The 13703-nt window shown below is 38.3% G+C and overlaps 1 protein-coding gene across 4 annotated transcripts in view; it reads right to left on the bottom strand.

The window, feature by feature from the left end:
* Nucleotides 1-13703, bottom strand: part of LOC128866313 (obscurin) — a 91061-nt gene that overhangs the window by 28099 nt on the left and 49259 nt on the right. For all 4 annotated transcript variants that reach the window (XM_054106934.1, XM_054106937.1, XM_054106936.1 and 1 more), the window contains 7 exons: nt 12564-12720; nt 8416-8501; nt 6913-7048; nt 5741-5925; nt 4830-5390; nt 2206-3069; nt 2041-2146 (listed from right to left, as the gene is read on the bottom strand). In XM_054106934.1, coding sequence (XP_053962909.1) covers nt 2041-2146; nt 2206-3069; nt 4830-5390; nt 5741-5925; nt 6913-7048; nt 8416-8501; nt 12564-12720 — 2095 coding nt within the window. The remainder of the gene's footprint in view (nt 1-2040; nt 2147-2205; nt 3070-4829; nt 5391-5740; nt 5926-6912; nt 7049-8415; nt 8502-12563; nt 12721-13703) is intronic.

The raw sequence follows: 13703 nt of genomic DNA, 5'->3' as shown, positions 1-13703 counted from the left end.
GTTTTAATATTTATACTTAGTAGTTCTATTTTACGATATTATAAGAATTTATAAAAACTGTGTAAAAATTTGGCTGCACCAAAGCTGCCATCAAGTCGAGTAAGTGTCTCCCAAATAATAGGATGTTTGAACAAAATAGAAATCATTTCAGCATGATTCCAACCTTCCAATTTCTAGAACCCTCCTTAGTTTGTAATTAATTACTATTGGCCAACCTCCTAGTGTATTTCTGTCATAGAAAAACTCCTCATAAAAAACCATTTGCCGTTCGGAGTCGGCTTAAAACTGTAGGTCTCTCCATTTGTGGAGAGAAGCAGAAAATTACGCGCCAATTATTTATTTAGACAGTGTGCCACTTAAGTCACCGTACTATTGTTATATTTGCACCAATAATCCTGTAACTTGGCCAAATTTTTGTTAAATTTAAAAAACTTTGATGCAGGCTAACAAAACAATATATTTTCTTTTAAATAATGAAACAAAAATAGTAAGATTAAAAACTGAATGCAATATTATTTATTCCACACGTGTTCAATCGGATTGATATCCGGGCTCTGTGGGGGCGTCTCCAAAAGGTATGGAGTGTTGTACGCGAGGTACAGCCTGGTGAAATAGAAATCGGAACCTATTCCTATTGTTTTTTTTCAAAATATCAATATACACGTATTGGTCCATCACTCCGTCGATAAATTCCAAATTTCCGACTCCTGCTGCAGCCATACAGCGCCAAGCCATAATACCTCCGCTGCCGTGTTTTACGGTGTTTATGGTATTTTTTTTAGGGCTTCTCCTGGTCTCCTCCATACGCGGAGACGCCCGTCTGAGCCGAAAATATTGTACTTCGACTCATCTGAGAAGATGAACTTCCGCCAGAAGTCAATTGGTTTGTCCACATACGCTTTGGTAAACTCTAAGCGCGTCCTCCTATTAACTAAATTTACGTACGGCTTCTTGCGAGGAGTGTAGGACTTAAAGTTATATGTTTTTATCGCTCTACGAACTGTTTCCGTGTGCACCTCCTTGTCAATGTTGCGACCTAGCTCTGACGCAATCTGCACTGCGCTACAAAACGGATCCTTGTCCACCAGATGCTTTTTTGTGCGCGTGTCACGATCGGAAAGTGCAGGTCCGGCCGGATCTTTTGTTATTTTTAATGCGCCCTTCGTATTGGAATCGCCCAATGACAGTCTGAATAGTGGATTTGCTTCTACCCATAATCTTAGCTATATCTTCATAAGATGTTTGCTCCTTTGTGTGGAGATGCAGGATCTTTCCACGATCATCGAGTGATAACTCTTTTCGAGACATTTTGTCTATAAAAATCGAATATTTGTCTAGCTCAAGCAAAACACGCCAACTATAATGAATTTACTCATTACTGCACACATTTTTCAAAAATCGCCGTTATTTCTAAGAAGAACGCTGGAGCCAGACAGCGCAAGAAATTAAGAGTACGTACGTTGACGCAAATATTTCAGTATGTTGACATTCGTTGCAATAAAATAAGATGAAAATTAAAAGTAATTGTTTTTCTTTTGTGGCTTAGAAGAAAATGTATTGTTTTTATTAGCCTACGTCAAAGTTTTTTAAATTTAACAAAAATTTGGCCAAATTACAGGGCGATTTCTGCAAATATAACAATAGTACGGTGACTTAAGTGGCACACTGTGTAAATAAATAATTGGCGCGTAATTTTCTGATAGGTGTTTGGCCGAGCTCCTCTTCCTATTTGTGGTGTGCGTCTTGATGTAGTTCCACAAATAGAGAGACCTACAGTTTTAAGCCGACTTCGACCGGCAAATGATTTTTTATGAGGAGTTTTTCTGTGACAGAAATACACTAGGAGGTTGACCAATGTCTGCCGAGAGGCGAGTGCTAATAAAAAAACTTATTCTATAATTTTTGGTGTTTCAGGCACGGAAATTCGAACCTACGCACTTCCGAATGGTAAGCATAGACCAACCCATTCAGCAACGGCACCAGCTTTTTTGTACATTATATAAATAAATATATAAAAAATAACACTGCTAAAGAACTTACCACTTAACAGTTGGCTCAGGTACTGCATAAATATCTGTTTCCAAAGTAAGTGTTCCATTTGCCTGTACTTCAGTATCCTTTAATGGTTTCCTAATTTTCGGTTTGCCTAGGGATTCAAACTTTTAGTTTCCAATACATACATATATCAATTATTATGTTAATTACAGTTTACTGTTACTTGGCACTCATTCTCAAGCCTGCCGTAGTCGTTCATAATTTTACAGCAATATGTGCCATGCATTGATGTGTTGACTTCTTTCAGCACTAGTTTGTATGTATTATTCTCTTCAATGCGACGAAAATCTTTTCTTTTTTCATCGATCTCTATACCATCTATATACCACGTAATTTTAGGTTCCGGATAAGCATTGACACGAACTTCCAACTCCACATTGCAGTCACCCTCAGTAACTGTAATATTTGTCAGCTTCTTTGTGATTTCTGGAGTGCATTTTATTAATAATTTTGTTTCGCTGGATGCGGAGCCATGTTCGTTCTCAGCTTTTACTGTGTATATAGCAGAATCAACGCGCGATACTTCCTTTATTTTAAGCACGTATTCATTTCCATCAACAGAAGTGCTATATTTTTTGCTATTAGTGACATTAATTTCATTTCCATCTTGGTACCACCGAACTTTAGCCTCCGGAAACGCATCTATTTTAACACTCATGATGACAGTCTCCTTCTCCCCATAAACGTACTCTTCTTCTAAATGCTTTACAATAATTGGTTTTGATTTAACAATGCACTGCCAGTATTCAGATGATTGACTTAAATCATTGGTAGCTCGAATTGAATAGTTTCCACTTTGGCTCAACTCTATGTTAGAAATTTCTAACACAATTTTCTCTGTACTTTTTCCTATTGAACTACTAGAAACTTTAACGTTTTTATCGTTAATAATATCTCTGCCGTTATTTGTTATATTAATAATAGGCTTTGGATAACCTTCGACTTCCATCTCCACTTGGATTGTTGCCTCAGCAAAACAAGTTACATTATTAATTTTCTTGATTTTAGGTCCAGCTGAAAAACAGTAAATTGTCATTAATAGGTATAACTTTAACGAGAATATTCTTCTAGTTTTTTAGGTACGGGTAGGTATGACAGGTGTAGCTCGGGTAGAAATATTTAAAAAATGGTATTTATGGTCCATTTTAAAACTGATTCAGAACATAGATATAAAACATTTTCTATCATTTTGGAGTTTCGTGCCCACAACTGGTGTCGAACCCGAGTACTACTGAATGGTAATCTCGCATCAACCCGATCGGCTACAGCACTTCGTTATTGCTTCTCAGTTTGCGCCTTAGAGCAGCTTTTCTAACAAAGCACATTTTCATCTCATCTCTCTTATGTTAACAAAACGGATCGGAAAACCCACCCCTGAAGCCAAAACTGCCGCCGAGAGTGATAATTTAGTGAGGCTTTGGGAGCGCTGGCTTCATTGGCCCATTTTTCTTTGAATTAGCTGCTGGAAACGCAATTTCAATCAACGGTGACCACTATAAAAACATGATAAATTTTTTTGTGGCTGAAATTGAAGGCATGAACTTGGATAATCTTTGGCTTCAGTAGTATGGGGCGCTACGTGGCGATTTAGCGCCTTTAGCCTTTTTTAGGGAGTGCCGTGAAGCAGCAATGTTATTCGAACAATCCATTAACGATTCAGTTCCTTAAGGGGGGAAGCTGGTCTAGAGCGCAAAAAATGGGCATATTTTATGAATTTATTTTGACTCAACAAAGGAATCAATCGAAAATCTGTGAAATAGGTTTAATAATATAGCTTTCATGGTACAAATACAAAATTTTTCGTCTGAATTAATTTCAAAATGGCCGCTGTCCAGCAGTTCTCCTAAGGCGCCTTTTTTTCTAGTGGGTCCATTGCCGAAGACGTAAACTCCTTAATTTTTGTCCTGGATCAAAAAATAAAATTTTTTTAGTTTCTATATAACAACAGAAAGAGGCGTACGTAGGATTTTTTCGATATTTTGTTTTTTCGCGAAATGGTGCACGTTTGAACAAAAAGTTACAATTTTCACTATAAAGAACGACATAAAATTGTTGATTAAAAAAAAAACTATGTAATATAAATAAAAAATCCTACGTACGTCTCCGGAGAAAGGTATTTCGAATGTATTGTCAAAATTTCGTAAGAATCGGTAAAGATTTGTTCGAGTTATGTCTTCGGCCAGTTTAAAAAAAGTGATTTCGAGAAAAACGCGTTTAAAGTTGTAAGTAGCGTTCGGGGCATACCTGCGAGGCACTGCCGTCGAATGAAAAATTTGGGCATTTAGACATTTTTGCTGGCATCCCTCATTTTTTATATTATTTCTAAGACCCTAAAGCACCTTTTAAGACAAAAAAAAATTTTTCGATTTTTTCAAAATTCTAGACCAGCTTCCCCCCTTAAGGCGAATAACGAGCATGTCACTCGCGAGAGAGATTCAGAAGCCGTTAGCAGAATATTGAAAACTAGGTTAACAGAATGCGCTAATTGAAACCAGCCCAGGCAGCTGCATGAACTAAATTGTGTTCTATAAATAAAGCGAGTGTTTGCTCTTTAGAATTTAATCAATAATAACCGAAGAAAAAAAATGATTTCTGTTAATATTTTGAATTTGTATAAAGAAATCTCTATATGGATCACACTTTATAAATATTTATTATAGGTTCACTTCTCAAATGTAATGAAAGGAAGCTACTCGAGGTAAAAGAGATAAAATGAAGTTAAACTCCCATATAAAAATATATAATTGAAACGTAAAATGTCATAAGGTACATACCTTTCACAACTAGGCTTATCGATGACTCATCCACACCCAATTCGTTCATTGCTTGAATGGTATATTCACCGGCGTCTTCCGTTGTAACATTTTTAATAACTAAGGACATGCTTTCCTCATCGGCATAGAGAATCTTATGTTTTTCACCTACTTCAATAACTTCACCTTCGTGTTTCCACTGAACTCCTGGTTTAGGGAAGCCTTTGCATTGTAATTCAAGAATTGCTGTTCCTCCTAAACTTGCGTTAGCTTCGCGATGGTCGATAATCAAAGACGGCTTCTCTGGTTCTCTATTCAATGTTTGTATCGCTCCTTGAACAGAAAGTTCGGCACTGCATGAAATATTGCCAGTAGAGGTTTGGGCTACGCATGTGTAAATTCCAGCATCTTCTGGTTTAACGTGTTGAAATACTAGGGCCAATGAATCTTCATCTTCGCCGAACAAAACCTTGAATCTTTCTTCCGGATCAAACTCGGCGCCATTACGCTTCCACACGAATGTTGCCTTTTCTCCAGGCGGAAGAATTTGACCACTCAAAGATCCAAATGGATTTTTGTCCTCTATACGTCAATATAATATATAGACAATAATTAAAATTCATATTAGTATAATGCGTATGTATGTATTGTATATGTATATTAAATACAATTCCATTTCAAATATACATACATACATATACCACACAAACATATGTATCAAGATTAATGTTAGATTAAACTTTAGTTACATGGACAAGCAACCGGAAAAAAAATTATATTCTGCAAATAGTTTGGAAGCAAAAGTTTCATAGAAAATCTAAATTCCATTGATATATGCAAGTATGCATATGTTTGTATGATATATAAATTGGCAAAACTTTTTAAAGTAGAGAACATAAATATGTATGTACGAGTATGTAACTTCTTCTTACCTACAGTAGTTGCCGTTGCTTCACATTCAACTTCTCCATATTTGTTTGTAGCCTTGCAAGTATAAAGGCCAGCATCTATTTTTTGCACATCATTCAAAACCAGTTCATAGTATCCCAAGTAATCTTTTTCCCGATTGATTTGAATTCGGTTATCGTCCTCCAATATTTCTTTTCCGTCCTTAAAACTGAAATCGGAAATATTTCGAATTTATAAATAAGTATAATATCCAATAAAGTACCGTAACATACATATATGTATATGTATAACACATGGGCTGAAAAGTCCCAGGCCTAACAAAGAAAACAGGTTTTTTTTATTCAAAATTAGTTTTATTCATCACCGTTAATTCCATAGAGAACAAAGAACAAATAACGCTTTTGTAGAATGATTTATCTTTTGCCTCAAAATAACCTCAGTTTCAGTGATAACCGCTTCATTCGAGCGAAATTTCTTACCGGTGAGCATTTTTTTTAGATCTGCGAACAGCCAAATCTGGCGAATACGGTGGATGTGGGAACAATTCGAAGTTCATTTCATTTACTTATAGTTTTGCCATTGTTTTGATTGTTTTGTGATACGCTACGTTGGCTTAATGAAAAAGAATGATGAGCACATGCGGCACCCACTATGAACAGAGCTTTCTCATAGCCAAATGCTCATGCAATATAAAGCCAAGCCGTTCTTATGATATCTTTACGGTGTCAGCTAGCTTATGCAATTTCACTTTTTGATCATTCAAAACGATTTTGTGGATTTTTTAATGGTTTTTGGTGTCCATTGCGTTGTGCATAATCGGTGTCTCTACGACCACGTTTGAAGTCAGCAAACCATCATTTGATTGTTGTTTCTGATGGATCGGAGTCCCAATATCACTTTTCAAGTAATTGCTTCAATTGAACCGTACTTTTAAAATTAAAACACGAAATTCTTTTTGATCCATTGTTTTGAAAATAACAATAGTAGCTTCACTCTTAGCACAATAACTCACGTACTAATGACGGAATATCATGAAATTTCAACAATTTTCTTTTTAAGGTAGGTAGTATTAACTGAAAAAGAGGTGAATGCAATAAATCGAGTGCCATCTATGTGTTAGGCCCGGAACTTTTCAGCCCATGTGTTATGTATGTATGAACATACAATTTTTTATACGCATACATTGTAGACTTACAATTTTACTCGGGGTCTTGGATCCCCCATCACTTTAATCATAAACCGGAAAAGCGACTGTTCAAGCATTTCACTATCTTTGAGCCGCACAAGGAAAACTGGCGCCACATTTGTTTTTGATTCATCATGTCCGGGAACTGAAAAAAGGATTATAAATATAATTAATTATTCATGTAAATGAACTACGAAAGTGCAGAATGGATGACAAGAAATTTATAATAATCGTTGCAACTAAATATCTTTAAAACTATCGTTTAAACTGCCCGTGGGCGTGAACGAGATTAATTTAATTTGGACGTTATGCTAAATGGTTTGTCCACATTGAAGCCAAGTTCATAATTCTCCGATTGAGGAAATTATCGTATCTATTGTTAAGAAATTGAGCCAGTTCATTTTCACAAGCCCCTCTTGAGGCCAGTTTTATACCGTCAAAAATTATGGCGAATGCTTGAAAAGTTGATACTCTCCAGGTATGAACTACATACCCTTCTTAATCACTTATTTCTGGTCGATTGCCCACTTCAATTTTGTCAATTGTAGACAGAAGTATCAGTTGTAGAAATGCGCATTGAATCTTTTGCCCGATGGGAGCAGCACTTATTGCGTAATTGCCTTTCAGTCTCACCAAACCCACAGCGAAACCTTCTTGGCCGTTAATGAACGCTTGGGAATAGCTTGAACCGCCTCATCGCGATTTGACTACAATTCGGCTGTGCTTCTCATATGAGTCCCAATTTCCATCGTTAGGTATTGTGCGCTTCAAAAATGACTTTGTTATGTTTCAGCAAAGAATCACAGACATCAAATGGGCGCATCTTTCAGGGCCATACACAAGAATGGTATCATTGGAACCTATATCCGTCCCTGTTGTATTTAATTTTAGAGTAGATCATGGAGAGTGTTGTGTCCAGTTCCAAAGCACCTGAGCCTCGCCATGAAGACATAGATGCCCAGCAGTTCATATATTTTCGGGAGGCACTCAGTGGTGTTAGACTCAGTCTGGTAGGCCCATTTTCAATGGCTGCGGACTTGCTCAGGGTGCCTTCTCTAACGTGCAGAAATGTCCGCAACTGCAGTGCTGTTAAGGTCAGAAGTTCGTAAAGCTCAATCCGTCGAAAGATGGGAGGCCGAAAGTATTCTTGGCTGTGGACATAACACACCACATAGTTGTTGTGGAGTATTTCTTGGAGCTGCATAGCTCTTCCAATGAAGATACCTTCTTGTCTTGATCCAAGTTCAGAATGAAGGTTTGAGGGCAATGGAATCGAGAGTCCAGAATAGAGCACGCAAATCGGCACAGATGGAAGTAACCATCGCCGTCGACCCACTGTCCACGAGGCTAATCCGGTAGTGAGGATACCATCTAAACTCCTTTATTACCTCCCAAAGTTATAATCTCAGATACTGGACCAATGTACCAAAAGGAAATTTGTCGGACATTTTTATTGTAAAGTAAAAATAAATAATAAACATAAATATATGCATTTATTGCATTCTTACTTACTCTGACCCACTGCTAGCTGAGCGGAACACGTTGTACTTTCAATGCCAGATGTTGCTTTTGCTGTGTATGTTCCGGAGTCGGATTCACTAGAATAAAAATATTTGTGAAAAACTGCACATTTTGGATAGTGTAATATTATTTAAAAATATAAACTTTAAAAATTAGGTCTAATGAAAAACGGATTTTTAACAAACTAAGACCTACGCCGAATTACAAAGGGCATCAGCTCAGGCCTGCAATTAAAGCCGTTAACAAAAATAAGTAGGCGCCTTTTTGAAATAACTGCGCTACTACGCTGGACTCGTTCGAAGCAACCACCACGACTAGCTACACTTAGCTGCTAGAAGATATCCTAGATACCGCATTTCACTCTGAGTATTAAACCATTCTCGATTTTGTGTGGACGATGAAGTCGAGGTGCTTTGATAAAAAAATGAATGGTTACCTGTTTTTATATTCCTATCTGATAGAAGAAGGTGGCCGCCGTAGCCGACTGGGTTGGTGTGTGACTACCATTCGGAATTCACAGAGATAACGTAGGTTCGAATCTCGGTGAAACACCCAAATTAAGAAAAACATGTTTCTAATAGCGGTCGCCCCTCGGCAGGCAATGGCAAACCTCCGAGTGCTTTTCTGCCCTGAAAAAGCTGCTCATAAAAAATATCTGCCGTTCATAATCGGCTTAAAACTGTAGGCCCCTCCATTTGTGGAACAACATCAAGACGCACACCACAAATAGGAGGAGGAGCTCGGTCAAACATCCAAAAAGGGTGTACGCGCCAGTTATATATATATATATCAGATAGAAGCTATGAATTAAATCAATAGTGACTCTTTTATCACTCTTACTGAAATTTGTGACGATTGTACGGCGTCAGTGTTATCTCTCAGGACCAGTGGTAAACATTAAAAAAATAGCCTTGTGGCCCAGAATGAAGCCTCTAAAATGTTCCCTGGATCTGTAAACAGTTTATTCTGGAAAGCTGGCGGATAAGCCGTCCGAATAAATATCTGTCAGAAACTGAGGCAATACCCGGACATGTTAGAAGTTTCACGAAATGGAATTAACATATGTATATAAGGCCCAAAGAAACAAGAGTTAGTACTATTTGCTTTGCACGATCGTCCGATAGGTAATTTGTTTAGCTTAAGCTTAATGCTTCTTAGCGAAGGAAAGGCGTTTTTTATTCATTCGGTTTATCCTTTTAAAAATCTGTGTATTGTTAGGTGCTCTGAGAACAGTCCTGGAATGAATAGTTTTGTCAGTGAAGCTCATGTGACTTCGTTCCCGTCTGAACAAAGACTAATTGGATGAGCGTAAGAATACGTGAGAAATGAGCGGTGACAGTTCTGCTGCCTAATCCCCTATGACGTCAGCCAAGGCAAATCGAATACTGAAGATCTTCCCAAACTAGTTACTTTATTTTTCGCGAATTTGACAAGTCTGACGTTAGGTTCCTTTCGAATACAAACCAAACCAACAAAGCAAACAGAAGGAGAAGAAATTACATGTTTGCGAGAATTCAGTGAATGGCTTGGATTTAAACTAAAAAAACAAAAGAGCGTGTGTTTGTGCATATAATTTCTTGTGTTTGCTAGTTTCTCTTTCGCCTACCCTTCCTCTTGACAAGCAAGTAATTCCCCTTCCTTTTCTTTCTATATTCATGGAGCCTGACGACACAGAGAATTCGGAAGGCACAATCTTGTATTCTATCATCCTTGAGTGCCAGCCGAAGTTACTCTCAAAATTGCTTCCAATGGCCAAATCTTGTAATCTATCATCTTTAGTAGCTTCAAAGATCAAATGAAGAGTTTTTGGGATATTTTCAACTATTTCACGCACGGATTATCAGTTGAGGTGGGCCACCAAATCTGGAAACATTTTCACAATCTTCTTCTTAATTGGCGCTATAACCGCTTACGCGATTTTGGCCGAGTTTAGCAAAGCGCGCCAGTCGTTTCTTTCTCGTGCTAACCGGCGCCAGTTGGACACACCAAGTGAAGCCAAGTCCTTCTCCACCTGATCTTTCCAACGCAGAGGAGGCCGCCCCCTTCCTCTGCTACCACCAGCTGGAACCGCATCGAATACTTTCAAAGCCGGAGCGTTTGTATCCATTCGGACGACATGACCCAGCCAACGTAGCCAATGGATCTTTATTCGCTGCGCTATGTCTATGTCGTCGTAAAGCTCATCGTTCCATCGTCTGCGATATTCGCCATTGCCAACGTGCAAAGGTCCAAAAATCTTACGCAGAATCTTTCTCTCGAACACTCCAAGCGTCGCTTCATCGGATGTTGCCATCGTCCACGCTTCTGCGCCATACGTTAGGACGGGCATGATGAGAGTCTTGTAGAGTGTTAGTTTTGTTCGTCGAGAGAGGACTTTACTGCTCAGTTGCCTACTTAGTCCAAAGTAGCACTTGTTGGCAAGAGAGATTCTACGTTGGATTTCAAGGCTGACATTGTTATCGGTGTTAATGCTGGTTCCTAAATAGACGAAGTCTTTTACAACCTCGAAATTATAACTGTCTACAGTGACGTGGGTGCCGATACGCGAGTGCGCCGACTGTTTGTTTGAAGACAGGAGGTACTTCGTTTTGTCCTCGTTCACCACCAAACCCATTCGCTTTGCCTCTTTATCCAGTTTGGAGAAGGCAGAACTAACAGCGCGGTTGTTAAGGCCGATGATGTCAATATCATCGGCATACGCCAGCAATTGTACGCTCTTATAAAAAATTGTGCCTGAGCGATTAAGTTCTGCGGCTCGTACGATGCTCTCCAACATCAGGTTAAAGAAGTCACACGACAGCGAGTCACCCTGTCTGAAACCTCGTTTGGTATCAAACGGCTCGGAGAGGTCCTTCCCAATTCTGACGGCGCTGTTGGTGTTGAGCAACGTCATCTTACATAGCCGTATTAGTTTTGCGGGGATACCAAATTCAGACATCGCGGCATACAGGTAACTCCTTTCCGTACTGTCGAATGCAGCTTTGAAGTCGACGAAAAGATGGTGTGTGTCGATTCTCCTTTCATGGGTCTTTTCCAAGATTTGGCGTATTGAGAATATTTGGTCGATGGTAGACCTTCCAGGTCTGAAGCCACACTGATAAGGCCCAATCAGTTGGTTGACGGTGGGCTTCAGCCTTTCACACAATACGCTCGCTAGAACCTTATAGGCGATATTTAGAAGACTAATCCCGCGGTAATTGGCACAAATTGCAGGATCGCCCTTCTAATGGATTGGGCAGAGTACACTTAAATTCCAATCGGCAGGCATGCTTTCATCCGACCATATTTTGCATAGAAGCTGATGCATGCACCTTACCAGCTCCTCGCCGCCATGTTTGAATAGCTCACCCGCCAGTCCGTCGGCGCCCGCGGCTTTGTTGTTCTTTAGCCGCGTTATCGCTATTCTCACCTCGTCATGATCGGGCAGCGGAACGACAATTCCGTCGTCAACGATTGGGGTATCGGGATCTTCACTTTCTCGGTGACATGCGCAGCTGTCACTGTTTAATAAGTTCGAGAAGTGTTCCCTCCATAATTTAAGATTGCTCTGTACGTCAGTCACCAGTTCGCCGTCTTTGTTCTTACAGGAAAAAATCTAGATCGCCTTTATTACGTTTAATTATGATCAACAACCCAGTTGTTCCCGGTCTTTTTACTAACGTACAAATTTCGTTAATACTTTTTCTTTCACTAGCTATTCTTATTTTCAAGTTTTCTCATGCTTTCATCATTTGTTTTTCTATAATTTGTAATTTATAAAAGGTATATAAATTATAAGTATTTCTGTTGACCTTGATTATTAACTAAAAAATTTACTTAATATAGAAATGAAATCAATTGCAGATATTATTTATGTACAGGATCGTTTCACCGTCAAAACAACGAGGGCTGACTTTAGTGTACAAAAAACAGCGATGGCGTCTCAGGATTAAACGCATTCAAAATAATATTACGCTTTTCAATAATACTTCTATCTCTTTCTACTCATGTTTTTAAAATCACTTGATTTGTTAAAATTTATAACGGGAATGTAAGCGAAGATGCAACTGTTCACCATTGCTTCGATCAATTTTAAGGCTGCCACATGCATTTAAATGAAAAAGGAATTACGATTTTTACTTCAACTCAAAAATAGTTACCTGCAGTTTTTGATATCCAAACGATACGAATTCATCGTAGCCTCTGTTTGGATAACGCGGTCGGCAAGCTTATCTTCCAATGGTTTATTATCTTTTAGCCAAGTCACTAATCCTGGCTTTTCGGCGAAATGCACTTCAAAATGTGCAGTTTCACCAGCTGTAAATAATTGTAAGAGTAATATAATAATTGTAATAAGATTTGAAATAATGTGAATCGTATTATTTTTTTGTTCTAACAATCGAAAGTTCTTTTAATATCTTGTAAGCACTTCTTTTTAAAACCAGAAAATTAAATTATAGTTCACAAAAAGTTATAAAATGTTTCGTTTTTTACGCAGCTTTTAATTTATTATTTTCATATTCCTTCCTCATATAATACACACCTATATACAAATATAACAAAAACACATAGCTAAAAGCATGGTGAAAAGATGTTTAGAGGTGTGATCTTTAGAAAATGGGCTGACGTCACTTGGGATGTGTTTACATGAATACATGTGAAATGATCGTCTAGAATTAGGCTGTCAAATTTCTCAAGTCGCGTGGCAGCCAGAGTTCCCTTCACAATTTTCTTTTTCACCATAGTTAAAGATAAAACCTTGAAATTTGTCATACTTAAGCTAAAAGCGGGCGAGCATTAAGCGGAACCGAAATATTCACAGCAAAGTTTGGCAGATTCACTATAACCTCCCACGACAGGTTTGCAAAATAGTTTCATATTTTGACAAGCATAAATTTGCTAGCAATGAAATTGCTGAAATATTGATATGAGCAAATATATCAGTACCTAAGAGGGTATATCTCTACAACTAGTACCTCAGTTCAGACTGGAATGGCTTGAAGAAGATCCATCACCAAGATTTACACGGACGGATCTAAAATGGACACCGGTGTAGGATCAGGGTTGTATTGTATTGCGAAGAGCTTTCTTTAAACTACCGAATCACTGAGTGTTTTTCAAGCGGAAATAAACGCTATTATGAAGCCTTAACATGGTTAGAGATAAACAGAATATCAACAATCAGATATCTATCTGCATTCTATGAGACAGCCAAGCTGCCCTACGGGTCCTGGATGCATTCAAAATAACATTAAAGAGTGTCTTACATTGTCGTCAATCTCTTAATGAGATGGCCAAAC

The sequence above is a fragment of the Anastrepha ludens genome, chromosome 6 (genome assembly GCF_028408465.1).
Source record: "Anastrepha ludens isolate Willacy chromosome 6, idAnaLude1.1, whole genome shotgun sequence".
NCBI classification, from domain to species: Eukaryota; Metazoa; Arthropoda; class Insecta; order Diptera; family Tephritidae; genus Anastrepha; species Anastrepha ludens.
The sequence above is the reverse complement of the archived record's forward strand: the minus strand, read 5'-3'. Positions and strand labels throughout refer to the sequence as shown.